The sequence below is a fragment of the Gouania willdenowi genome, chromosome 13 (assembly GCF_900634775.1).
Source record: "Gouania willdenowi chromosome 13, fGouWil2.1, whole genome shotgun sequence".
NCBI lineage: Eukaryota > Metazoa > Chordata > Actinopteri > Blenniiformes > Gobiesocidae > Gouania > Gouania willdenowi.
The window spans coordinates 27,626,758-27,654,155 of record NC_041056.1 but is presented as its reverse complement, the minus strand read 5'-3'; the positions used below and the strand labels follow the sequence as shown (position 1 = coordinate 27,654,155).

Below are 27,398 nucleotides of genomic sequence, written 5' to 3'. Positions count from 1 at the left end.
ACTGTCTTCAGAGACGCAACTAGTATAACTAAGTAATCATCTTTTCCCTAGGGGGCATTCATACATATTTTATATCTGGGAATATATTTCCTTGAATATTTAGTAGTTTGATGATCTACAACAGGGTTTTTAAACATTGGGGTTAATTGATGATTTAAATGGGGTTGCCTGGAATGTATAAAAAATAATCATCGATTAAAAAACGTTTTTTTGAAAAATGTTATTAGTGATGCACCAAAATTCCAGCCATCGAGATTTTTTGGCCGGAATTGGCCAAAAGTGCATTTTCAGTTTTCGGCCAAAACACTTTTCTCGCTGAAATAAGCCAACCAAAACAGGATGTTGTAAAGACGCGAGCAAACGGCGTGGTCAGCGTGCGTTTGTCTGGAAACGGTCAAACCACTACACCGCAGCCTGATGCGTGGCCGTCTTCAGAAGCATTTATCTGGTTTAATTATGTCCGTACACATTTTACAGCGATGCTCTTTATCATCACTGTACTAGGTCGGCGTTATAAAGATCATTACTTGAACAGGATTAGCGCAAAAGAAATGATGGACGCCTCAATAATAGCAAACAGAACTTCTCCAAGAACATGTTGGGATAATAAATAAAGCAGAGAAGCTTTTTCAGCAGCCCAGTCAGTTATAGGTCTGTACAATAATATTTAATGTATACGTGAGGAAAAGTTTTATTTATTTTATTCTATATTGTGCATTGTTGGAATGTCAGTGGTAAATAAATATTATCACATTTTTAATTAATTTATTCCTTGAAGCATTTTTATTAATTTACACAATTGCAAAGTTTTATTTTAGTGAAGTTAGTACACATTCAAAGCCATAAATGTAATGGGACTAATAATTGGGATAATAACTTCTTTCCAAGTTTAGGTTTTTTCATTTTCTTTTTCCGGTTTCGGCCAAAAATTTAAAACACAACACAATCTTAAACGACTGTGTTCTATAATTTCACTTTCTCATATGTAAATCTACTTCAAATAAAAAGCAGTACAAAGAAATAAAGAAAGATAAAAAAGGAAGAAAAAAACCCAATGGTATAAAGATATATGAGCGAGCACATCTAATGCTACGAAATCAAAAACTCAAAAACTCATCATAGAAAAAAAATCTTTGTGGTCGCCAGAAACGTGCGATATAAAAATGGGGTCGCGATCCAAAAAAGGTTGGGAATCACTGATCTACAACATGTTAGGAAGTCAGTTATAGGTGGGATAGGAAGGACTTTGTAGAAAAACAGGGCTGTATTATTATTTTTTCCATTGATACCGTTTAATGTCAGTAGGTGGAAAAACTGTACTCTTGGTTGGGAATCACTGGATTATACAGTAATCTAAACCCTCTATCAGTGTATTTTATTAATCTAATTAGTTAATACAGCAGAAATCTGATAACTCATTTGATGTTCTGATGTAACAGGGTCACTTAAGGATGTCTTCATTACTAAACTAATGCAATTTAGTTAGTTAAACTAATTTGGACCTCTGTTTCATCTACTTGTTTTTGGCCATCAAAACAGATCTCGTGGTAGGGTTACATAAAGAACAAAAAAACACTAAAAACATGCCAGAACCATCCAACCTTAAAGTGAAGGAGCAGCAGCTGTGGTATCTAAGCAAAGGTGGAGCCAAGGCAGTCAGTGGGAGCACAGATCCTTCACATCAACCTCAACGTATGTGGAAGTAGACACCGATTATAAACGGAGACATTCCAGACATCACACTGAGAGTTTTCAGCTACTTTACAGGATAATGAAACTTTCTGTGTTATATCTATTCTATATTCATGTGTGCCAGGTTTTCTTAAATCAACAGAGGCAGCAGATCTCCACCTCTACAAGACAACGATCTGTTCTTGGAAAATACCAAGACGAGCAGCTTGGTCTATATCAGCTTGAACCGTGATAAGTGTCCAAGCTGATGAGCTTTGCTTGCTTGTAAAATGTTTATGTTATGCTGCTACTATATATCTCATAGTGAGTGATACAAAGCCAAAGTGCAAGAAGAACAATAATCATAACTTGTGAGAATAAACAAAAAGTAGTCAAATTCCACAACATCAGAATGGAGGACTTGTTCACACACTTTATTCCACAAGTCTGCAGTAGTTAGTTGGTAAAGCAGGCTTATCTTACTCAAGTCCTGAAGAAGAGAAGTTTTGGAAAGCTTCTCTTCTTCAGGACTCCAGAGAATTTTCACAAAGGACCTTTTCATACGCTTTGTAAACAGAGTATTTTTATGACTGAGTAATTGGTAAACATTGTTACTGTGTCCCAAGCAAGTCTTAGTAAACTAGTGCATCAAATAGACTACTGTTAAATATCATAAAATATGTCATGTTTGTTGTTCTGAATTTATGTTCGCTACAGGTTACCAGGTGATTCATTACCAGGCTCACTGGTGGTTAAAATAAAAGGCCATTGCACCCAAAAATGATGCTGTTTTGTGAGTAAATAAATAAACAACATAATTTGCCTTGAAATTACTTAAACCAGTTCAATTTGATAGATTATAGCGCATGGATATGAGAAGTCTATGAGTAGCAAATCAACACTTTCGATAACTGTCTGCTCAGCAATATTAAGGGTGAAAAATACGTACAACAGAAATTCATTTTAAAACTCAAGGTTTGACCAAGAAAAACAAACCACCCCAAGCAAAAACATAGGAATTCAGGTTAAAATAAAACCTACAAGGGCAGTGAAGACAAAGTGGACAATCCAGACTATTATACTGTTTTCTATTCATCCTAATTTCTATGTAATTCTATCACCTTGACTCATTCAAAGGAACTGTGGCTCATTCAACGTTTTCTCAGTTTTTTTCTTACACCATCCTCCGTAGACATCAGACATATGGGAATAAAATTGTGGTAATAAGACACCTGCCTGAGTCCAAACATCATCTCTTTTATTTTGAACTTTACCATTTTCTTTTATTTTTTTCCAGGCCGACATCCAGTGTCTGAATAGAGATCGCTTGGTAACAGGTGCAAATAAAGGGTTGGCTTCTGAACAAACACAACACAATTAACCCATTAAATCATTAGCTTTAAATCAACAATTAGACAGTTTGCAGACAATGAGATTTATCTCTGTCTGACATGGAAAATATGATGTTCTCCTTCTCAGATTTCCAGAACTGTTATTGACCATTCAGTAGTCTAGATTAGGTTATCTCTGGTTGTGTGTGCTTTAAATTGGGCAATTTTGTTTTATGTGATAGTTATTTATATATTTTTTAAAAGGGGCAGTATTACACCATACTTCAGCATCGAGTGGTCTTTGTAACACGTACAGTAACTTTTGTTGCTCTCTTGCTATCCAGCTCGGGGAGAACGTATATATACACGAGTTGAGTAATATGGTGCTTAGTATTTGAGCTGTTGTTTGATGTAACTCAAGTGCCATTCATTCTCTCAGCTTTTCCTAGTTTTCATTATTCATAATCAAGTTCAAATACAATATTATAGATTAATATAAGTGAGTCAAACTAAAAATTCTGAACCTAGAACCAGAATGTGTAAAACTGCTCTTACGTTCTGTACGTATTCATTCTAAAGGGTGGGGCCCTTGTTGGACTCATTACCTAACAATGAATAAACATCTATAGCAGTTGTTGATGTGCTTTAACACTTGCTCCAGGATTACATCACATCAGAAACGCAAACATTCACACCTGCTTCTTCGTCCGTCAGAACTCAACAAATCCTCTCACCTTTCCATCCACAACTCTTGTGTCACAAAGCAGGAGCTCAGTGAGCTTTAAACGTACGGTCGCTCTACTTCACCTGTCATGTGCTTCTGTTTAGTGTCATCCGATTCATCTGGCACTCAGTGGAAACTTAGGGTGTCTGCTGGGTGGTAACTTGAGAGAGTGTTGTGGTGTTTTGAGGAGCTTGCGAAAGATTGCACAATCGTCTTTAGCTACATATATCAGTCTTTGTCATTTCATGGGGGCATTCAAGTTCAATGATGGTGCCTGTGAGAATGGACTACAGGGGACCAGGCCTTCCATACTCCCAGACATGGCCTCCTCTGAACATTATGGTCCAATCCAGAAAGATAAGATCCATTCTTCTGTTATGGTGAGAGAATTACTCCCAACTCTAAAGCTGCTTAACCCAATAACTAACATTTTTCAAACCGTACCTGTTCTCATAAATCCTAGTTAGTGATTTACTCACAAATGTTGAAGGTTAAAATGTTCGCTTTTGACTCAATCATAAACAATGGGTTTGTGAACCTTGGAAAACTTTCCCGCATTGCATTGCGGGATTTGGAATTCTGTAGAACAAGATAAAGACAATGCAGAAACGGACATGTTTCTTTAGGAAGTGTTTATTACTTATTTCTTAAAATGTTTTTGTTTGTTTGTTTGTTTCTTCATCAGAAAAGACATTAGCTGTGTTTCCATTACCCTTGGAAATGCGCAAAATCTAAATGGCACAATACAAACTGGTAATGGAAACACCTGAATACTCAAATATCGCTAAAAAGTTTTTATGCTTTCATGTAGAGGTTTTCAGACGTTTCGACATCGAAATGTATCGCAAAAGTGCAATGGGAACCCGTTTTCTGCAATTACACGTCACAGAAAGTGACATACCTGGTCACATGACCACTTTCTGAGAAAACATGGCACGTCATGAGTAGCCAGAAGAGGAGACTGAAACATTTCTCAGTATTATACTATAAAAGAATTACTGCCACAGTGGACAGCAAACGACAAAGGAATACAAAGTGTTATAAGAAGTGTTTGAGCATGTTTGATGAAATTTCACGGAAGTTAAGAGGCTCCTGCCCAAAACCACCTTCAATGAGCACATTCTAAGCGCAATTACATTTAGTCAAACTTTAAAAATTTAAAATTTAAAAACTATTCATATTACAGCTACTGTTTCAAGTATGTTATTTATTCACTTAAGCAGCTTTAAATGTCACAATGTATAAAAGTAGTGATTTGTGTATGAGTTTTAGGAGGGAATCTTTTCATTACAAAAAACAAAGCAACATTTTACTAGCATAGCTTGAATTACAGCAGCTAATGTACAAATGTTTGCTGACTACTCAGCTGACTCGGTTGGGAAAGGTGCACTTAACCTTGGAGGAACAGGGATCCCTTTTTAACTGCCAGATAAGGGAGACAAAGACAGAGTTGTTTGCTCAAAGGTTGTACAGAAAGCAAACCTTAAACCACAGCTCACAACCTCGATTTTAATATTATACATTTGTGTTCTCTCTGTATGCACAGCTATCTGCCATGACATTATAACCACTGCAAACATTTTACTGATCCAGTAGGTAAGATGCATCTCACATTGATGAAGTGTTACACTTTTTTTTGTATCTTGCTTTGTTGCATTCAACAGTAACTGCTGTCAGACCGACCGGTCTCTCCTAAAGTGCTCCAACAAATGGTCTGAAGATTGATAAATATTCTATGAGGGATTTGTTTTCAAGGAATCCTCCACTGTTTTTACAAATGTGGCCTAAAACCTTTGAAATGTACATACTAGAAGGTCTATGCCTAACAAAACGCATTATTGGGATGTTGAGCAAGTCCCTTAACCCCTAACTGCTCCCCAGGCGCCGCAATATGGCTGCCCACATCCTCAGGGATGGGCTAAATGCAGAGGACAAATTTCATATATTGTTACATAATATACATGATTAACATCATCCATCCATCCATCTTCTCCCGCTTAGCCGTTTCCGGGTCGCGGGGGCAGCATCCTCAGTAGGGAGGCCCAGACTTCCCTCTCCCCGGCCACTTCCTCCAGCTCGTCCGGGGGGACCCCGAGACGTTCCCAGGCCAGCCGAGAGACATAGTCTCTCCAGCGTGTCCTGGGTCTTCCCCGGGGCCTCCTTCCGGAGGGACGTGCCCTGAACGCCGCACTAGGGAGGCGTTCAGGGGGCATCCTAATTAGGTGCCCGAGCCACCTCATCTGGCTCTTCTCGATGCGGAGGAGCAGCGACTCTACTTTGAGCCCCTCCCGAATGACTGAGCTTCTCACCCTATCTCTAAGGGAGAGCCCAGCCACCCTACGGAGGAAACTCATTTCGGCCGCTTGTACCCGTGATCTTGTTCTTTCGGTCATGACCCAAAGTTCATGACCATAGGTGAGGGTTGGAACGTAGACCGACCTGTAAATCGAGAGCTTTGCTTTTCGGCTCAGCTCCCTTTTCACAATGACGGACTGGTGCAGACTCTGCATCACTGCAGACGCCGCACCAATCCGCCTGTCGATCTCTCGCTCCATCCTTCCCTCACTCGTGAACAAGACCCCGAGGTACTTGAACTCCTCCACCTGGGGCAGAACCTCATCTCCAACCCGGAGAAGGCACTCCACCTTTTTCCGGTCGAGAACCATGGACTCGGATTTGGAGGTGCTGATTCTCATTCCGGCCGCTTCACACTCGGCTGCGAACCGATCCAGTGAGAGTTGAAGGTCACGGTATGTTGGAGCCAACAGGACCACATCATCTGCGAAAAGCAGTGATGCAATACTGAGGCCCCCGTACCGGACCCCCTCAACGCCCTGACTGCGCCTAGAAATTCTGTCCATAAAAGTTATGAACAGAATCGGTGACAAAGGGCAGCCCTGACGGAGTCCAACCCTCACCGGAAACGATTTCGACTTACTGCCGGCAATGCGGACCAGACTCTGACTCCGGTCATACAGGGAACGAACAGCTCCTATCAGGAGGTCCGATACCCCATACTCCCGGAGGACCCCCCACAGGAATCCCCGAGGGACACGGTCAAATGCCTTTTCCAAGTCCACAAAACACATGTGGACTGGTTGGGCAAATTCCCATGACCCCTCAAGGACCCTGCTGAGGGTGTAGAGCTGGTCCACAGTTCCACGGCCAGGACGAAAACCACATTGCTCCTCCTGTATCCGAGGTTCAAGATAACATACATGATTAACATCATGTATGTTATAAACATTAATACAGTAATAACATATGACCAAGAAAGGCGAAAGCCCCGATTTAATCTTTAATCTTAATCTTTATTTTGCACCATATTCGTTACATTTAAAAATGAGACAACTTTATCGTTTTAGAGCCTGTGTTCTGCCATCTTGAAATCACATGAAGATGTCACACAGCCCCATTTGGCTGTAAACATCCCATTGTTCCCTATTGGAGTGAAGCATTCAGCCTGCTTTTTAAATCATTTAGCAGCTTTTTTGGTCAAAATGCCAATTTGTGCTGCTTTTGGTTGCTCTAAATAATCAGGAAAAGGTAAAGATGTCGATGTAACCCTTTTGTTTACCGAAATATACTAAAAACAGTTGTGACCCCCAAAAAACATGTGACCAAAGGTGATGACAGTTCCAACTCTGCAGTCACGTAAAGTCATTGTAGTAGACAATGAAGCAGAGAAGAAGAGCTCTCCGAGGGGACCTTAACTTCCCCTGAAACAGTGCGCGGCTGATGTTCTGATGTTGAAGGTAAACGAGTAATCAAGAACTGATTCCCACCCGAAAGGACTTCTATTCTCAGGGTTTGTGTGTCTTGTGATGTCCATATGCAAAAGTGGGATCTACTCAACAACAGGATGACTATTCCCATGCGGCCACTAGTTTACTTAGATATTTGTTTATTGGTTCCTTTTGTTTCTTGTATTTAAAGTCGACCGTTGTTTCATCATAGTACAAACAGATAGTGCTCTAATACTGTCACACTCCAGTGATGTCTGTTCAAGTTGCCACTAACAGGCAGACACTATTTCTAATCTGAAGCTTAAAATCTGGTAAGACTTCAGGAGTTTTTTGCAAATGAATGCCTTCACATCAGCCAGTGTCTAGGATGTTGACAGTGGTCTGGTGTTTGTTATTGTATATTGAATAATTAGATAGAAAAGCCGACTCTTTGGCTTTTAGCTCTTTAGTCTAGTCTCTGGGATAAGGGTAAAGAATATTACTGAATTAATAGAAGGTACAACAAGACTTTAAGCTTATTTTGACAGTTGTACTGTATCTGCACTCTTAATCAATTTAATGACAGAAATTAAAATGAGCAATAATATCAGAGAAACCTTAAGTTCTAATGCTCCTTGCCTTGGTTGCCAACTGCCTTAAAACTACACAGAAGAAGACCTTAAGTACTAGACAAACAATATGTAGTTACAATGTTAAGTATTGAGCACACTAAATCTGCTATACGATGACAAAACTAGGTGAAACTCTCCTCATCTACATCCAACTTCCTTCAGTAACACTTAAAGAACTCTAAAAGCCTTAGTGTGGCAATATGGGACACTATGCATACTGCAAACCAAACAACAGAAGTAAGGAGGCCAAAGACTGTAGCTTGCAGATTTTGACAGTATTAGTGTGATTTACTGCTGCTACAGTTGTTCAATAATGTGACTTTACCCTCCAACCCTGAATTCTTCAGGAGACAGGTAGAAGATTAAGTAGCCAAGAAACAAGTAAACTAGATAAGCCATTTAAGAGTATAATAAATGAGAAGAAAACATGCAGATTTCCACGTTAGTAGTAATACAAAGGTCCTCAAGCTGAGCACAACAAGCTTAAAGGTGTTTTAATGCACAGGACGAAAGAAGCTGAAATATCCTTTCATTTGAAGAGTAAGGAGATCTTTTACTGGAGATCTGTTACTCCATTAATATAAGGGCGCTTTCACTCATGCCTCTTTGCTCTGCACCATGCTTCTCTTCCTCAGATACTCCGGTCTTTTTGCGATATGTGAAAGGTCACTGAAACTCTGGTGTGGAGCAAACAAGCAAACTCTGGTTCTCTGAAAAATGTAGGTCTCGGTTCGGCTCAAGCGAAGCATGGTGAAGTCTTTAACATGAGAGAAAGCCACAAGGAGCAAACATAGGACTCTACACCCCCCCCCCCCCCCCCCCCCCCCCACTGAACTTGCACACCACCTGCATTTGCACTTTAGATGCGCCCATGCACAGCTAACACCATGTCTTTCTAACAGGAAACAGCTTTTTGCACATACCATTGTATATATCACCTCAACTTTCTGTATAGTTAAAATATTTGTTTTTTGCACATTAATTGTACAGGTGTATTGTATTTAATGTACAGGTTTTGTTGAGTAACAGTGTTGCATGTCACTGTTAGTTATTATAGTTCTTATACCTCTTGATTTTATTCTTTTATTACGTAGGCATTCACTGGCGGTCGGCAAAGCAAGAATTTCATTGTACAGGGAAACGTGTTTCTAACTGCACATATGACAATAAACACCTTGAATTTGAAGCGCAATTGTAACAGAGCAACTCCATCACTGACCGCAGCTGTGCTGCTGGTGCGTGCCTCCCATTACGGTAACAGACTGTTCACATAATCAGCGATGGCTGCAAAATTGACTGCTCTGTTTTATTTGCGAATATATTCTCATATCTTCACATATTACACATCCTTACCGGTAAGTTACCGGTGTTATGACGGCGCTGTGCGCTGGAGCGATGGAGACGGAGCAGAGTCATCTCTGTGTTTATGTAGAGCATTAGCGCAGGTTGTGGCATTGTGTGATTATGGGTTATTTTGAACTATCATAAATGACTTTTCTGCGGGTTTGTTTTAGAATTTCCATTGGTAAACATAGGAAGAGAGACCAAGGACGTGACGGCACGACTGTCAGTAGCGACAAGGCAGCAGCACATCGTCACAGCATTGGAAGTTGAAGTATTCTTTTATTAATTTATTTAATTTTATTCTGTCCGATTGGCGACTGACCGTTTTGCCTGCGTGACGTAGTTCAAAAAGTTTAGTGCGCTTGGCAAATAGAATGTGTGAAAGCTGACCGGGTCACATTAAAATGCAAAAATGCAGATTCACCACCTGAACCGCACCAAGTCCACTTGACAATATGTGTGAAAACACCCTAAGCCGGTGTAAATGCATCTCATAGGATTATTTTTGATTATGTAAAAATATGAAACATAATTAACCCTCCTATTATTATGGGTCGATCTGACCCCAGAAAATGATTTTCAGAAAATTGTTGACCAAATTTTTGTATCAGGTACTTTGTTTATTTGTTGAATACATAAACAAACCCCTTAATAATGAAACCTTGACCTGTTCTCTAGCGCTACCATCCGGCCAAACTTTTAAATTAGAATGAATTTATATTCAATAGTTTTCATCCAAATCAAATTTACTGGCAACATTAATGACCACAATAGTATGAACCCTATTGGTTGTGGCGATGATATGACTTTTCCTGTAGCGCCACCATCAGGTCAAACTTTCAGTTTTAGAGTCAGTGTATGTTGAAAATCTTTCATCTAAATCTTTTTTTAATTTGGGGGCACATTCATGACTTTCACAAAATAAACCATAACCTCTCATAAACATATTTATTTACTTTTTTTTTATCTCCTTTTGTAAGATATTTGGGGTTAGTCACTAAAGTTTCGGACACATTCTCCTCTATGTCAATTTCACTGTGAAAGAGCTGTTCCAAAACCTCATTGATTGTGAACCTTTTTCCGTGAGGACATTTTCAAGAGAAAATGAGAAAGAGTGAGAGCGTGCAGATTGTAATAAACACAGAGCACAATCAGGAATTATTTAGGACTGCCATGCAAGCTTTTAAACGTTTGCTCCTCCCTTAGTTTTCAGTTCTACTTTGGTTGATTTGTGTTCAGCAGTTGAAAATATATCATCATGATAATTGTATGCTTAATCAATTGTACCCATCAAATTATGAGAAGTCATGAAATATGAAGCAAAATTTTTGAACACTAAACAATAAATGGGGTAAATTTTACCCCAAGAATAATAGGAGGGTAAATCAGTTAAAAACTAGCTGTTTAGTTAAATAGAGCTTGTAGTTTTTAGATCTCTTGTTTCACACAAGGTCAACACTCAGATTTTTTTTTTTTTTTTTAAATCTAACTTAAATTATACATATTTACAGGATTGTGAAGGTTAAATCACTTACATTATGTTTCCTAACATTGTAATCTTGTGAACTTCCTCACATAGCAGCAGATTGAGGCACTAGGCCTATTTATTCGTAATATTTATACAATTACTCAAGTTTAGAGAAAAGGTCTAATTGCTAGTTTTGTAGTTTCTCATCATTAAAATAAAAACAAAAACAATAAAAAAAAACTCTTATGTTCTTGAGGGTCAAAGCCAGTCCCGAGTCAGCACAATGTGGCAGAGCAGAGATTCAGTGTTGTAGTGCTGCAAGGCTGTACTTCCATTGTTGTGGTGCAGCTGTTGGTGTGCGTCTGAATGAAAGAGAAGTCGACACAATGCACAAAGGGAAGAGGAATGTTATAATAGAATGAAAACATTAAAGAGTGGGAATTGAGTAAATCAGGATGCAGTATTCTGCTCGTCCCAGGCTCGATTTGCTTCAAACATCAATTGGTTACCACTGTGTTACTTGGATCCATGTGTAGGGTGGGGATCACAGTAAATTGGCCCCGTGCTGTTATGTAATCTGCGTCAGGGGTCACACAGCAAAGCACTTGGCTGCTCATTGTATGTCTGAAAAAGCCAACTTGGCAACCGAACCAAATGGTAAAACAAAACAGTGTTGGATGTGCAAAAGAATAGCTATGCTGTGTGTGAGTGCACGTACATCTGTGGGCATGACTTCACCAGTCCCCGCTGCAATAAGATATTACACAATGGATAATTGGGAGCACATGTCCCGCTTAGCACTATTGGGATGTGTTACAGGCATGAGTGATGTCACTGGGTCTCAATTTTCTTGCAGCTACCACATAGCCTGAAATCTTTTCAAACGTATTCCACATTGAGAAAAAGTCCAGTCCACACAAAGCAGTACTTGTGATACAAACTTGTATCATCCAGGCCAGTGTTTCTCAAACTTTCTTGGCTCAAGTACCCCTTTTCTCTTATTTCTGATTCCAAGTACCTCCTTTTCTCCAACAACATTTTGCTTAGAAATGTATTTAAAAACAACTATAGAGTATAATGACAGAATGAATGAGTGATAACACACATTTTAAAGAATCTCATTTTGTAAATAAGTGGAAAGAAACAGTATTTAGAGCAGTGGTTCCCAACCTTCTTTGGATCGTGACCCCATTTTGATATCAAGAATTTCAGGCAAACATTTTTTTACTAGAATTAGTTTTTGGTCATGTATGAGCTTAGAGATTATTTTTGACTGTATTTTAGTTGAATAAGCTTTTATTTTCCAAAGTAAAAGTATAAAATTACAATTGTTTAAAATTGTGTTTACATTTTTTTTTTTAAAAGAATAATAATTAAACATTTTTTTAAATTTGATTGTAACTGATTGTAACGAAGGAAAGGAGGTGAACCATTGATACCTTGCTGAAAGGTGACATACACTCAGGGCTTTAGATTAGTGCTAAAAATTTCCGATCTGATAATTTTTGGCGAAAAAATGGCGTTTTTTAAAAAAAAATCTATTTTTGGACTGATATTTTATGTAAATCTGAATTCATAACCCAGCAACAATTCAGGCATTAAAACATTGATACTAATATGGGGATTCTGGGTAATGAACATTTTCCATTCGGACAATTTTTGGTGAAAAAACAGCATTTTTGAGGATTTTGAAAAAAAAAAAACGCTATGGACTGATTTTAAAAAAAGAAAGGTGGAGGACCATTGATACCTTGCTGTAAGGTGACATACACTCAGGGCAATTGATTAGTGACAACATTTTTTATCTTTATATTTGTCACAGAAACTACTACGTAATAAAATTCTATGCATAAAAAGGTGAGTAATTAAATTGAATAAGGTTTTATTCCTCTACCAGTATTGTAAATATAATAGATGAACCATTTCCAACTATAAATTCACTGAAGTGTTTAGCTTGGTCACAATAAATCAATGTAAATTATTTTTCATGACAGTTAATATTTTGAGGATTTTTCAAATGTCAGGCTGAGGGTTTTCAAGTGCGGACACGTTATGTTCATCATTTCCGGTCATCTCACACCTGGGGTGGGATCAACACTGACACTTTATTTTTTCCACTCTCCACCCTCTCAAGTACCCCCTGTAGTGCCATCGCAAACCCCTAGAGGTACACGTACACCCATTTGAAAAACACTGGGCCACATTTACCAACACCACAATCCCTGGTTACAGCAGTCTATGTGTTTACTGTATATATATTTGTATTGTAGTAGTATTATGTAATATAGCAACTGGTTAATAACCGTGATCTCCAATAGGGTTAATAATCGACCAATATCTCAAGTAATAGTTTTTGTCTGCAAGACTTTTTTTTTTCTCTTACATTACAATATAGTGCAGAATAAAATTATTTGACTGAAATGAATGAATAACAAAATGCATCCCATAAAAAAATGGGTGGGAGAGAAGAATACCTTACTTTGTATTTAATTTATTAATTTTATGGCACCCTCTGATTTTTTGTCTATTTACAGTTTCCAAATGCATTTTTTTTTAGAAAAGAGCTATACAGCTTTGAGTGTCTATGATAAAGCACTATATAAAAGCCAATGCATTATTATTATTATTATTATTAACTCCGACAGTAAAACATATATTTTTTTTGTTTTTTACAATATTCTACAATAATGTGAGTGTCAGACACTTGAAACCTAGTAATTAAGTTGGGGTTAAAGGCCAAAAATTGTGATCGATGTTGACTATTGACTGGAGTTTGACTATTTTTGTACCTGTCACAGGATTATTAATTAAATCTTAGTGCTTCTATCAATACTGTGCTTTTGAGTCTCTTACCTCCACCACACGCCAACCCAACCCTTATATTTACATTATCAGCCAAATTCAACCATTCACACACACTGAAGGAACAATGGTGACAATTTGAAACACAATACGTTTCAGTGGCACAGCCCAAAAAGGTTTTTTTAGTTTTTTGGAATAAATGGCATTGTTACTTATTTCAGAAGTTTAAAAAAGTATTACTTGCATAATCTTTACTTAACCACCATCATATCAAACATCTAAAGACAATTTCTTTCTATACTTTGAACTATTGGACATAAATGTTTTTTGAGATAGGATTATAGCTTGGCGTTCAGAAGTCAATAAAAAAGAAGGAAGTCCAATAACTTTCTACAGCTGGGAGGAGGAACACCCATCCATGTGGAAGCTTGAGCTGCTTTATTTCAGGTTTGATTGGCTGCAATCAAAAAAATATGAGTGAGATTGTGAAACAAAGCCAAACTCAGAGTCCAAAGATAAATAAAAAGAAAATGACACAGTAGAATAATTTTGTTTTAGGCTGAAAAAAGTGACTTAAACACCTCACAGTCACATAAGTGATGAGTTAAATCAGGTTGATCATAAAAAATAGTTTTGCCAAATGAATTATTATTACATATTATATATTTATTTGCATTGTGTCTGTGGGTAAGACACTATCTGCATTGCATTTTTTGTAAAGCTCAAGTATAGTCCTAGCACCCACCTTATCAAACTGAAGCCATAGTAAAAGCTATAATAGGCATGACATCATTGAGGTAAATGGAAACCAACAGTTCAGATTAGTTAGAGCAGGTGCTGTAAATGAGCTTCAAATAAAGCCCTTCAAAGTCTAAAAAATGCTGTGTATGCATTAATGTTGGAGCTTTCTCTTTAACTTGAAGTACAGACATGATTGAAGGGGTGAGACAATGATCTACCAGAATCATATAAACAGTAAAACAATCACAGTGCAGAGGTCTTTGATTCTTGTTTAGAAAGAAGCCAATGATTAACTTAGAATAGATCATCAAGGCCGTGTTTGTTTTCCATGTGTATGAATTTATTCCAACAAGATATGATTATGGGCACAGCTTATGTTACCATAGAAAATAATCCAACTAGTGATCATGCTTCTTTTTCTTCTTAAAACCAAAAGAACTCTAAACTAATCTATGACGGTAAATGGAAGCTGAAAATATCCAAGGATCTAAAAAATAAATGTTAAGAGCAGGGCTTTTATTGTGAAAGCCTAGAAGCAGATGTTAGTGTTCATCCATCCATTTTCTGATGCGCTTGTTCCTTTTTTTCAGGGTTGCGGGGGTATGCTTTGGCTATCTCCAGCTCTCATTGGGCGTTTGGCGGGTGTGCATATCTTTTTTAAATTCCCACCTCCCAAATTCTATCAATCCCACAGAAGTGGAGCCCGTAATCAGGAAGTATCGACCCAGGGAATAAGATTACACATCTATTTGTTTGTAATTGTAAAAATGTATATACAGTATAGAACCCCTTGATTTAGATGTGTTTTATCATCCAAATCTATTCATATTTTCATGAAGGTTATTGAAATGTTTGAAAGTGGGTAAAAATCAATTGATAGGCCTTTTAGTTCACGCGCGTAAATAATTGTGTATAAAAGAACATCTGCTAAAGCCTCACATGAATAGAAGAGATGGCATTACAGAGTAGATGTGATGCTTCGTCATCAATGTTGATTACATTACAAGTTTATTTGAAGGGAATCCTTGTAGCTTTACGTTCTCTTTAGAGTCATGTGTGTTGTGTTCATGTGGATATTTATAGAATTATTTATTGTGTGTTTAATGTAACCAATCTGAATGCATTTGAATCCAATACTTGAGCAGGAGAAGCAGAGTTGGAATGCTGTTGTGGCCTTAAATCAGTGCTTCTCAAAGTGTGGGGCGTGACAAACAGGAGGACATTTTCAATGTCATGCTCTTCTTCAATGCCTTCATAATTCACACTAAACCAGTGGTTTCTCTTTTTTCTGAATCCAAGGACTCCCTTTGTCCAACTACAACATTTTGCTTAGAAAACTATTTAAAAACAATTATATAAAAAAATATGGAATGAACGAGTGATAAAACACATTTTAAAAAATCTCATTTTGTAAAGAAGTGGAAAAAAAAACACTATTTAGTGCAGTTTTTCTCAACCTTTTTTGGATTGTGACCACATTTTGCAATCAATAATTTCTTGTGACCCCAAAGACATTTTTTTCTAGAATTAGATTTTGATCATGTTTGAGCTCAGATATTTATTCATTTTTTACTGCATTTTAGTTTAACTTGATTCGCAAAGTGGAAGTATAGAAATACAGTTGATTAAGATTGTGTGTTGTTTTAATTTAAACAAAAAGGAATAATAATAAAAAAAATTAAAAAATCTATTAGAATTTTTCAGAAATTTCAGGCGACCCCATTTAAACTCCAGGCGACCTTAAAGTTTAGTTGCTCCTGAATAGATTCATTTCTATAGTTTTTTATCATTTCCGGTCATCTCACGCCTGTTGTGGGACCAAGACTGACCCTTTATTTGGTCATTTTCAACTCTCTCAAGTACCCCCTCAGGGCCGGCCTTCCCAACAGAAAACACAGGAGGCCGCCTCGGGCGCCATCTGCTGGAGGGGAACCAAATTGCACCCCCCAATTTTTTAAATAATAATTTAAAAGGTATAATAAACGTGAAACAGACCCTTTACAATCACTACACATGTTTTCTCTTAATTGAATATTAATATTCAAAATCTGTAACTATACCTGCTAATATTCTGCCCATATTTAGATTTATTTTATTTTAATTCTTGTTCTATATTATTCTATTGTGTTTTGTACATTGTGTTCTTTGGTTTTAAGAATTGTGTTACTGACGAGTAAAACCAAACAGAAAAGTAGAAATGTCCTTGTACTGAAACTTTTATTATTCTGATTGCAGTGTTCTGCATTGCTTTTGGATTTCGCACCATTGTTGTTATTGTTCCCTCGAGACATTTGCACTATACCTGTAGGTGTTATATTGTACTATAGTGCATTCTTCTAAATTTTATAATAGGTTGTATTTTTTTCCATACTGTGTATAGACTTGAAATAATAAAAAAAACGTTATCTATTTTTATAATTATTTATAATGTAAATAATTTATTTTTATTTTATTTATTCAGTTTATTTCCGACATGGTTACAGTCACTTGGTTACATTCATTTTTTATTTTTTTTTGTATATGCCGAAAAAGGAGACGAGAGAATGATTTACTTCAGCATGTACTTCATATTTAGTGGAACAATAAATACACTTTCAAAAATGATTTCTTTTTTGTTTTCTTAACCTTTTTGGCACAGAATATAAACATTTCGTTATTTCCTGTATTTTTGACGACTATACATTTACATTTGTTATTTATACAGGCGATTAGTTTAATTTAGTTCTTGATTTATTTATGAAATGTTACTTGCTTAACATGATGTTACTTGTTCCCTTTTAGTCCATTCCATTCTTGCACTGAATTTCTTTCAAATTGTTTTTTTTATGCAGGTAATTAGATTAATTCAGTTTTTACCTTTTAACCGTTACTTCAATAGATTTCATAAAGTGTAATTTGTCAGGATTATTTGGGGGACAATGGGCACAGGTAGGGCTTTACAGTTCAAAGTGGGGAATACCCCCAAAAAAGTTTGAGAACCACGGCTTTAGAGTCGTGTGTGTGGTGTTCATGAGCACCAATAATGTGGATATTTACAGAATTATTCAAAGTGTGTTTAATTCAGCCAATCTGAACTCATTTTGAAAATTAATAAAAAATAATAATAAAAATTAAGCACAAATAAACACATACCATTTAAAATAAAACAGTTTAAAAAAATAATGATAAATTAATAATAAAAAAATAAAAAATATATACACTTCTTAAATACCAAATTTTCACAGTTTCACTTGAATTTAAGAGTAAGATGATGAGGAAAACTCGCAGTAACTTAAAAAGCTATGAAATGTTTAAACATGCAACACTTTTTTGTTTCATTTTCATTACATTTCATAGGAAATCTTTATGTTCTTATTAACTTGCCACTAAATAACAACTTTTTAACTAATCGTAAAACATGCAAAATTCATACAATTTAACAATTTTGGAATATTTTAGAAAAATCCACTTTGTATTTTTTTTTTTTTTTTAAACAATCAGCAGTTTCTTTCACAAAATCCTATCTGCAACACTAAAAAAAATTTATATCAATGTCTCAGTGAAAATAAACATTTAAAGATTTAAATTAATTATTTTTTTAATTTAAAACAAAAACTTATGAAGTGCAGCATCTACTCTATTAAAGCTCTGACTACCTTTGTCACCTGTATTTATCTTTAGCCTGGAAAGTAATTCAGATTTTAGACAAAGCTCATTGGTTAATAATGATCTTATTAGAAGACGCCTGAGGGCACCTCTTATGGTCCATGCGGGCTACCTGGTGACACCATGTTGGTGACCCCAGGTCTAAAAACTCTACTTGGCAATAAAACTGATTCTGCTTCTTGATATGCAGTGAGAAGACACTATGCAGAGGCTCCCCCTAGCGGCCTTACTTAGGACGTACACTTCTTCACAGCATTATAAAGGCAGTTGATTGTGAAACCACACACACACACACACACACACACACACACACACACACACACACACAAACACACACAAACACACACAGACGCACACAAGTCCTGACCTCCTTGGCTGTGAGCGACGGTCATCCTCACCACTGCCAGACTCCTGGAAAGACATGACAAAACACAATTACAGTCATCAGAGCAAGCTGAGAGATGTTTATCTTTTTTATGAACAACACATTGCATCACATGTACCATTGGAGGCTTGAGACGGTGTTTTAATCACATTCTGCTGCTGAGCCAAATGAAATGAATCAATGTTTAACGAAACAGGCTGGCAGTAAAGACATCTGCATAAAGCTTTCCATCACTGGCCTCAGTCACAGGGCCAGCGTGGGATTTAGAGAGCAGCTCAAAGCGGGACCCAGGGATCAGGATGAGGACCATCACGCCCCCCCCTCATTACAACCCCCCAACCTTTATCTCTTCTTCTCCCAAAACGCAATCATCCTCCCCTCAAACACAGCCACACACAGCTTTAATCCTGCTTTAGTAATCCCTTCCCAACTCAAGGAACTTTCTCTTTGGCATCCATCTATTATCTTCACTTCTTCTTCTTCTGCGTGGATAAAAGAGCAGGAAGTCGTGTTGTCAATGATGAGCAATAATAAACATGCTAGTCCTAGTTTAGGGGCCAAACACGGACCAGTGGGTCACCGATTTTATGCGCAAAATGAGTAATTTCAACATAATTGTCGCCTCTAGTTTGCACTTCTACGTCTACATAAAATACAAAAATATGACAGAAACCGACAATATCCCAGCAAAGAGTGATCAATATCAGTCCAAACAGGATCTTCACTTTAAATCTCCTACATTTTGTGTCCGATGTCTAATTAATTCAAAGAATAATATTTCATAATTTGAGGAAAATCAAAAGGTTTTGTAATTATTTTGAGTTTTTTCAACATTTTACCAATAAAAAAGAGCACTGGGAAAACTGTGAGCCCTTGCAAATATTGTTGAGTTTCATTCACACAATGATGCATGTTTTCTCTGTCATTTTTTACTTTCTGCTGCGGGCCGAATTGGATGATCAAAAGGGCCGGATTTGGCCCCCGGGCCGAGAGTTTGACATGTGATCAAGACAAGTAGTTCTCAATTTTTTTTGGTTAAACTACCCCCTTTCTCTCATTTCTGAAGGCAAGTACCCCCTTTTGTCAGACTACAACATTTTGCTCAGAATATTGTGAAAAAACAACTATAGCACAATGATGGAATGAATGAGTGATAACACACATTTTAAAGAATCTCATTGTATAAATAATTGGAATGAAACAGTATTTAGTATAGATTTATTTCTATAGTTTGTATCATTTCCAGTCACCTCCCCCTGATGTGGGACCAACTCTTGTATTTTTATTAATGTTCTAATCTAATCTATTATTATTATTATCATTTTTAACTAAAAAGAAACATCATCAAACCCCACATTTTTAATGATTGATAATGAATTGCTAATTTTCCACTCTCTCTCAAGTACCCCCTGTAATGCCTTCGTGTACCCCTAGAGGTACATGCACGCATGCACACACACACACTGAAACAGATCATAATAAACAGAGGCCATGGCAGCCAGGGTGCAGCTGATCGCCTTGGTTACCATGCTACTGCATGGATGTGCAGGGAGTGGCCCGTGCAGCCAATGGGAAGAGGGGAATCCATCTGCTGCTAGGCAGACTGTCACACTCTGCTACCATAGAGGGGCCATTAAAACCATTAAAACCACTGGAATGAGGACTAACTCTGTCAGCTGATATTTAGTGGCAGCATATACAATAATTTACACAGATTATAAAACATTGGAGGCCATTACTTTGTGGCCAAAATGATTATCAAACATCTAGTTCAGTAAAGTCTACATTAAACCCTGTAAATAACAAGTTTAAGTACACTCTAAAACCACTTTTTTCTGCTGAATATGAATACATGATTTGGTAGTTTATTGATCCTAGTCCCACTCCTCACATTTTAGTCAAAGTATTTAAATTTAGGGTTTTTAGTTGTAAAATGTCAGAGTGAACACCATCTATTGCAATTTAATATTGCTATTGGCTGAGATTAGATCAGTGACGTCTTTTTTAATCAGTGACGTCACTAACCAGCACTGTTGGCTCCGCCCCACCTATAAAAGATGGGAGGTGGGTGTTAACTACTCTATGAGCAACACCCACATTCAAAGTATTTTTTTTTTATTGCCCCCAAGTGGAAGGGGGTGTACTGTGCTTACACTTTAATGCCCACAGGTGCATTTTCTATGACGTTACAAATTGAGTAGGTTTTTTGGGGGTAAAAATTAAATGATGAAAAATAAATGAAAAACAGTCATTCTAACACTGAAGTGTTAAACTATCATTAACAGAAATACAGAATCAACAAAAGCATTTATATCAAAGTTAAAGCTGATGCCCCGATCATTTTTTTAGTAGATACAATTACAGTGTATGCCTCATTTTTGTGCATTGCATTGTGGGATGTGGAGTCCCATAAACTAATGCGTAGAAGTGTTTTTATTTCATTCTTACCATGATATTGGAATGACATAGAAACAATTCTATGCACACATTTTCGCTGTCTAGGCGAATCCAAATCCCACAATGCAATGCATGAAATTGGCAACAAAAGGAGTGTTTATGATGGAGATGAAAACAAACTTTCTAGCGTCAATTTTGGCCTTTTTACTTTCTTTTTGGTGTAAATGATGTTTGACTCATTGATCTATGATGAAGCATACAGATTTATCAAAGTGTTGCAGCTTTACATCACAGCCATTCTTGAAATAAATAAACAATTTTAAAATATTGTTGTTTTTTTCTACATTTCTAACACTGGGAAATGATGAACTGGGCTAGTTTGCTCTCTGACGCAGGATGATTTGGACCCGTTTCTCTACCTTTAACACCTTTTTATGGGCCGTACTGATACGGGACTGTGAGGAAGAAAGAACTAACAACAGGTAAACTATCTCCATTCCAGTTCTTATCCAGTGCCGTCTGCACTTTCACCCACAGACATGTTACGAAAGTGGTCACATGTTTGATTCCCATCTGAAAGTAGTCTCATGACAAGCAGCTGCTAGCCTCACAGAATCACACCAAAGCTTATTATTATAAATGATATAGTATATTAGCTTTGCTAGCAAAGCATCTTTAGGTGGCACATCATGATGTACTTTTCTATTTTCTCAAAACTCTCTCAGGAGACTTTCTGTGCTAACAATGTAAATTACCATATTACCTATGGATTTGTGTCTTTCTTATTCAATAAAAATAAACCTTTTAAATATTTTTTTTTTTTTTACTTCAATCAAAAAACAATTTTCAATCAAATAAATGTTATTTGAGTCTCAATTTTTTTTGTGGATTTGAACACTTTTTTTGTTTGAAAAGGTTTTTTGATTTAAGTGATTTTTTTACTCAAAAGTGGTTTTTTTTATTGAATAATAAAGACACAAATCTACCTCCATAATTACCAATAACTTGCTTTGTCATGTATAATAGTTACACAATGTATTTATGAATAGTTTGGATATATTGTCGTCCTCCTAACCTTGTATAAAAGCTTCCAGGGAAATAAATAAATAAAAATATCTATTTTAATAAATCGTTTTTAGAAATATTTGCATTTGTGGTTTTTTCTGATTTTTTTTTTTTTTTTTTTTAAAGTGCATACTACAACAACTAGTGTATGGTGATTCGTCTCGTGAATGTACAACTTAACATTAATTAGACACATTAGCCCTGATGCAATAATTATTAATAGAAAAAAAATATACCAATGTCATAGTAAACAGTATAGACAGTATATCTATAGCTCATTCATATAACGGGTTTTGTGCACAAATGTGAGCATGACTTCTTTTCTCTAAACTCACCATATTCTTTACTGAGAAGACTTTCTGTGCTAACTGTGTGGTAGAGAGATATTTCTGGTGTATGGGAGTCTACATCCATGTCCTTCTATGTTGTATTTACATCAGGCCTGGATTGGACCCCCCGATATGCTAGATCTGGATTTCAGCCCATGTCCCTGCTTCACACCATGTAGGGTCGATCAGGGGTCAGCACCCGATTTTGTTAATTTTGAAACATTCCTCCACCACCCGCTGCGTAAGCTAACATCAGCTAACATGGGTTAGTAAAGCCCATCATCCGTCAGAGGGGGAAGTCCTAGAATATATATGGATGCTTTCATTTGGGTCAGGCAGGCATGGGACGCCTGTGAGTGTCAGAGAGGGTCACAGGACTGTCTCAGGGTCTACTACTAATACGCTGACCCACTTCCTCCTCCAGTGGTCAGAGGATAAGACGGGGGGTGCTAGTAGAGACCCAGCCACTACAAATCACACCCATTCTAGCCTGTGTTTGTGTCATAATCACATTTAAAAACTTAGAATGTTTATTTTTTCTCAAACCCTTCCCCATGCTCCTTCAAAGTTTGTGTGAACTGCACACATATTGTTCAAAAGTAGTGCAAAATAATAATTGCAATTATAATCATGATTTCAATATTGCTAAAAAATAATCTTGATTATCATTTTGGCCATAATCGTGCAGCCCTACCTGGGACCCACTGTCATTATTAAGGCCCGAGCACAACGGTGCATAGGACCTATTGTAATGCACCTCATTGTTGTTATTATTTTTCTTATGAAGGAAATGATCACATTTTTGAACACATTCAAAAACTTGTGAAAATTTGTACGCATATTAGTACTGGTGTATTTTGGGTGAATTGCATATGTGAATGTCAAAATGACTCAATAGCGCCCCCTTGAAAATTGTATTGTCTCCCAACTTGGACGGATGACATCATCACTGTGGAACTTCTAACCTGTAGAATTCTGATGATGTCAGAATGTGATGTACTGAAGTAATAGTTCTTCAGTACACTGAGGATTTCCCTGATCTGGGTAAGTACTGTTATTTCTTTCTACCACAACAGGGTTCTCACCAGGAATTTTTCACAGCATAGGGGGAATGAGTGGTGCGCAAGCGAGCACAAAGCTTATGGTAGTTATTAAGAGTTTGCCAAAAAATGAGTTATGGTTTAACCCAACTGTCATCCATAGTCATAGCGCCACCTATTGGTAAAAGGAAATCATTGGCAACATATTTGCACAGAACAATGCAGGAAAGTTTGTGATATATATATTAATGTACACTGTCCACGTTAAATAAAGCAATAAAATACAATAAAAACAAGTATTTATTTATTCACCAGTTGTGAATCGCTGTTCTATAGTGTGTTGCAGGCCTCTGTATTATGTTTAATCACTTTATATTAGGATCACTGTGAGGTTACACATCATGGAATCATGAAGTTTACACACTTTGTTGCAGTTTTGACTTTTATTTATTGTGGTTTGACTGTTCCAATATGTTCAGGTTGGTGTTGCTAATATTGTCCAAAAAAATAAAAAAATAAAAATAAACTGTGTTTACTGTCTGTATATTAGAGAAAGAGAAAGCAGTCTTTACAAAGTAAAGTGTTCCATCTCCAGGGCTAACTTAGGGCTGCTAGCATCAGTTAGCCTCTCTGTCTCTATGTGCGTGCGTACGTGCGCGTGAATAAAGGAAGTGGGTGATTCATGCGCGAGGCTGTGACAGAAACCGAGCCCTAACGTGAAGCCGGTTCCCCGGTACTCACAGACACGCAGGGGCTGGAGGAGGTGCTTGGAGTCGGTGACCGTTGGACGGTGACCAGCGCCATCCCGGCGGCTGCTGCTCACACCTCGGTCACCTGGAAGAGCCAAATACCGGGACAGCAGGCATTATTCTGCTGGAAGACTGAAGACAAGAGCGCTCCGGGTCAATTCTCCGGTGGTTGCTTAGTTTTCCCCAAACCCACATCAAGCAGGAAGAAAGATAATCACCATTTCCGCTATGTGATTGTCAAAATAAAAGCTACCATCAAAATGTTAAAAACGGAGACTGTCCATATTTACTTTTACTACTACCTTAAATGAAGGTAGAGGTAGATTTGTGTTTTTATTTTTCAATAATAAAAAAAAACAGCTTTTAAATAAATTTAAAAAAAAAACACACACAACCATTTTTAATAAAAAAAAAAATAAACAAATACTTCAAAGAAAAAAAGTGTACAAATGTAATTTTATGGGTCTAATTTTTGTTTTAAATAAAAAAAATAAAATAAATAAAAACGTTTATTTTTAAAGTTGAACAGAAAAAAGAATGAAATAATTTATTTATTTTTGTATCTTAGTATTTATTCATAATTGATTGAATTTCAGCACCAAGACAGGATAAAGGTACATGATGATCAGTTATAAATTACAATAAATAAATACGTGCCTCTGTTTGTTTTATCACATACTCTAATCAGAAACAAATGAGGGTTTGGTCTTCCAATCTTCCTAGATGCAAACATTTGGCTTTTATTTTGGCAGAGGGTTGTTTACTTACTTCCTTTCCTATGGTTAGCTTCAAAAAGTGAGGTTGCCTCGCCGGTTCGAGGCGCATGCGCAGTAGACAGCAACTGTCAGGTTTGTGGGTGTTTGATGGACAGTTATTGCAGCCACATTCACCCAGAGGTCACACTCACTATTGATTGAATAAACTGGAAATAATATGTGTGTGTGTGTGTGTGTGTGTGTGTGTGTGTGTGTGTGTGTGTGTGTGTGTGTGTGTGTGTGTGTGTGTGTGTGTGTGTGTGTGTGTGTGTGTGTGTCAGGTGATATATTATCAGCATCATGAACATTGCATAGATGACCCCCCCCCTCTCTGTGCCTTTCCAGGCGTGGCCCTGCTGCATGATGACCTGACCTCTCTGTGCTGGCCTTGGTGTTCCCAGTATAGCTCCACTGGGAGAAGGATGTGGTCGCTCTGGGACTGGGAATGGGGACGTAACACCAGGATGAGATGTGTGAATGATAGTAGAGTCAGAGGGAGGTCATGTAGAGGAAAAAAGAAGGGTGGTGAATGGGGATTTATGGTGGTCTCGCTGTCATATCAAAGATCCTTGAGATGTTTCCCTCACTCATGCTGAGTGCACTTCATATAGAGCAGGTACAGACTGGGTTTGATTCCCTCAGAGAGGGTGTGGGGGGTTGAAGCTGCAGGTCCATATAAAGATGGACCCACGGCCTAATTGCATTCACTTCCCATCACAATCTGGGTCATTGCCCCTCTTCCTCCTTCTTCCCCTCCTCCACCTTTCCTTTCCTTTCCTTTCCTTTCCTTTCCTTTCCTTTCCTCTCATCCTTTCCTTTACATCCATCATCTAACACACAGAAGAAGAAAAAAGGCAGACTGAAATGTAAAGCAGCAGAACAGAGCCTGATCGGTAGAGTTTAGGTTGACAGAAAGCAGCGATAGGACCAGAATGCATAAAATACTGTAATTGCACATCAGCAGGAATGACAGACTAAATAACCTGATCTCCTCCAATGCTGTGCAGTTAGTGTGTGAACCAGTATAATGACAAGCTGAATATAAATGAGCTGCTGTGCATTTGGATCAATATTTACATCGTTCATGTCTAAAATTACACGGTAGATTATTTTATACATATGCTAATAAGCAAAGAGTTTAAAAAAAGAGGCAACATGAATAAAAATGTCATTTTTGATTCTAAGCAAATACCAAAAAGGTACAAATCTTAATCATAAATTGCATAATTGTCAAGAAACAATACAGTACAGTATAATACAACATTTTCTTTGTCATGATAAAAACATGTTATTGAAGTGAGAAAATAGGTTTAACGTTTCTCAAGAACATCCTAAAATTTGATCTCATTATCACCTATTATTATTATTATTATTATTATTATTATTATTATTACACAAAAGTATGGTCATACTTGGTTCATTTTTGTTTCTGTATGGTGTAATGTCAGTACTACTAAACAATCATGTATGTATAATAGTTTTTTTCTGGCCTTGTGAGAACAATTTATTTATTTATTTTTTAAAGGAAAAAAACGTTCACACTCATGTTTGAAAAAATATATATTCAAGTGAAAATCAATTCATTCGTCCATCCTGGGTTGTGAATAAGTTACCTCAGTGATCTAATCTTCATAATAAGAACTAACACACAGTGATGAACAGGTTAAACAACCGCGCTAACAGATAAGATGGTAGTCATTGATTGGACCAAATATGATCAATAAACAGCACAAATGAAGGTCAAACCAGTAATGGTGACATGTGATGAGTATCAGATTCTATAGAAGCTGACTTTATACATTAAGATGAAGGAGTAGATGGTGATCCCACCACAGGAGGCCTGTTGGCTCATCCATGGAGTGTATCACAGAAAACAAGATTAGGATTATAGAGAAACGCTTCATTCTCCTTCAGGGATTAACGCTTTGGATTAAGACAATAGGACTATCTACAATCCTGTTTGCAAGTGAGAAACTGTTCTCGATTGGATCACAGGTTAGTGTGTGTGTGTGTGTGTGTGTGTGTGTGTGTGTGTGTGTGTGTGTGTGTGTGTGTGTGGCCCTCAGAAGTCTGTTATATATATAAGAAAATGCATTTTAAACATTTTTAGGTGATTCATATTGGAATGAAAATGGCCCTGTGTGAAAATAAACTGGTTGTTAATCACAGTTTTGCACTAAAAACAACCGTACAGTGAAAATATAGGATTTTTTTTTTTTTTTTTTTTAGCAGTTTCATCATTATTTTTTGTTTATTTATTTATTTTATTATGATTTTCACTGTTCATACAGTCAATAATAATCCATATCATACTTCTCATTCAGCCATCCGCTATTATACAATTGTGGCCTATACGGTAAAGCATCCCACATTTAGTAAGCAGTACAAAAGTGTGCAAGGACACAGCAGTTTGTTATATTATAAAAATATTTTTTGGGGATTTTTTTTTAGTTATACATCATCATTATCACTTGAACCTACATTAGGTAATCCATGTTTCACATGTTTGACTTTTGATAAAAACATTAATTTACTCATTTCTGGCCCAGACACCTGGGTGTACAATAACATAATACAAAATATAGCAACTAATAG

General features: G+C 37.0%; 1 protein-coding gene across 1 annotated transcript in view; it reads right to left on the bottom strand.

Moving 5' to 3' along the window:
• The window catches only part of ssh2a (slingshot protein phosphatase 2a), a 52,826-nt gene extending 28,590 nt beyond the window's left edge, over positions 1-24,236 (bottom strand). The window contains 2 exon segments of the mRNA XM_028463844.1: positions 18,451-18,494; positions 24,041-24,236. Of these exon segments, the coding sequence (XP_028319645.1) occupies positions 18,451-18,494; positions 24,041-24,103 (107 nt within the window). The 5' untranslated portion in view covers positions 24,104-24,236.
• Between the last annotated feature and the right edge of the window lie 3,162 nt (positions 24,237-27,398).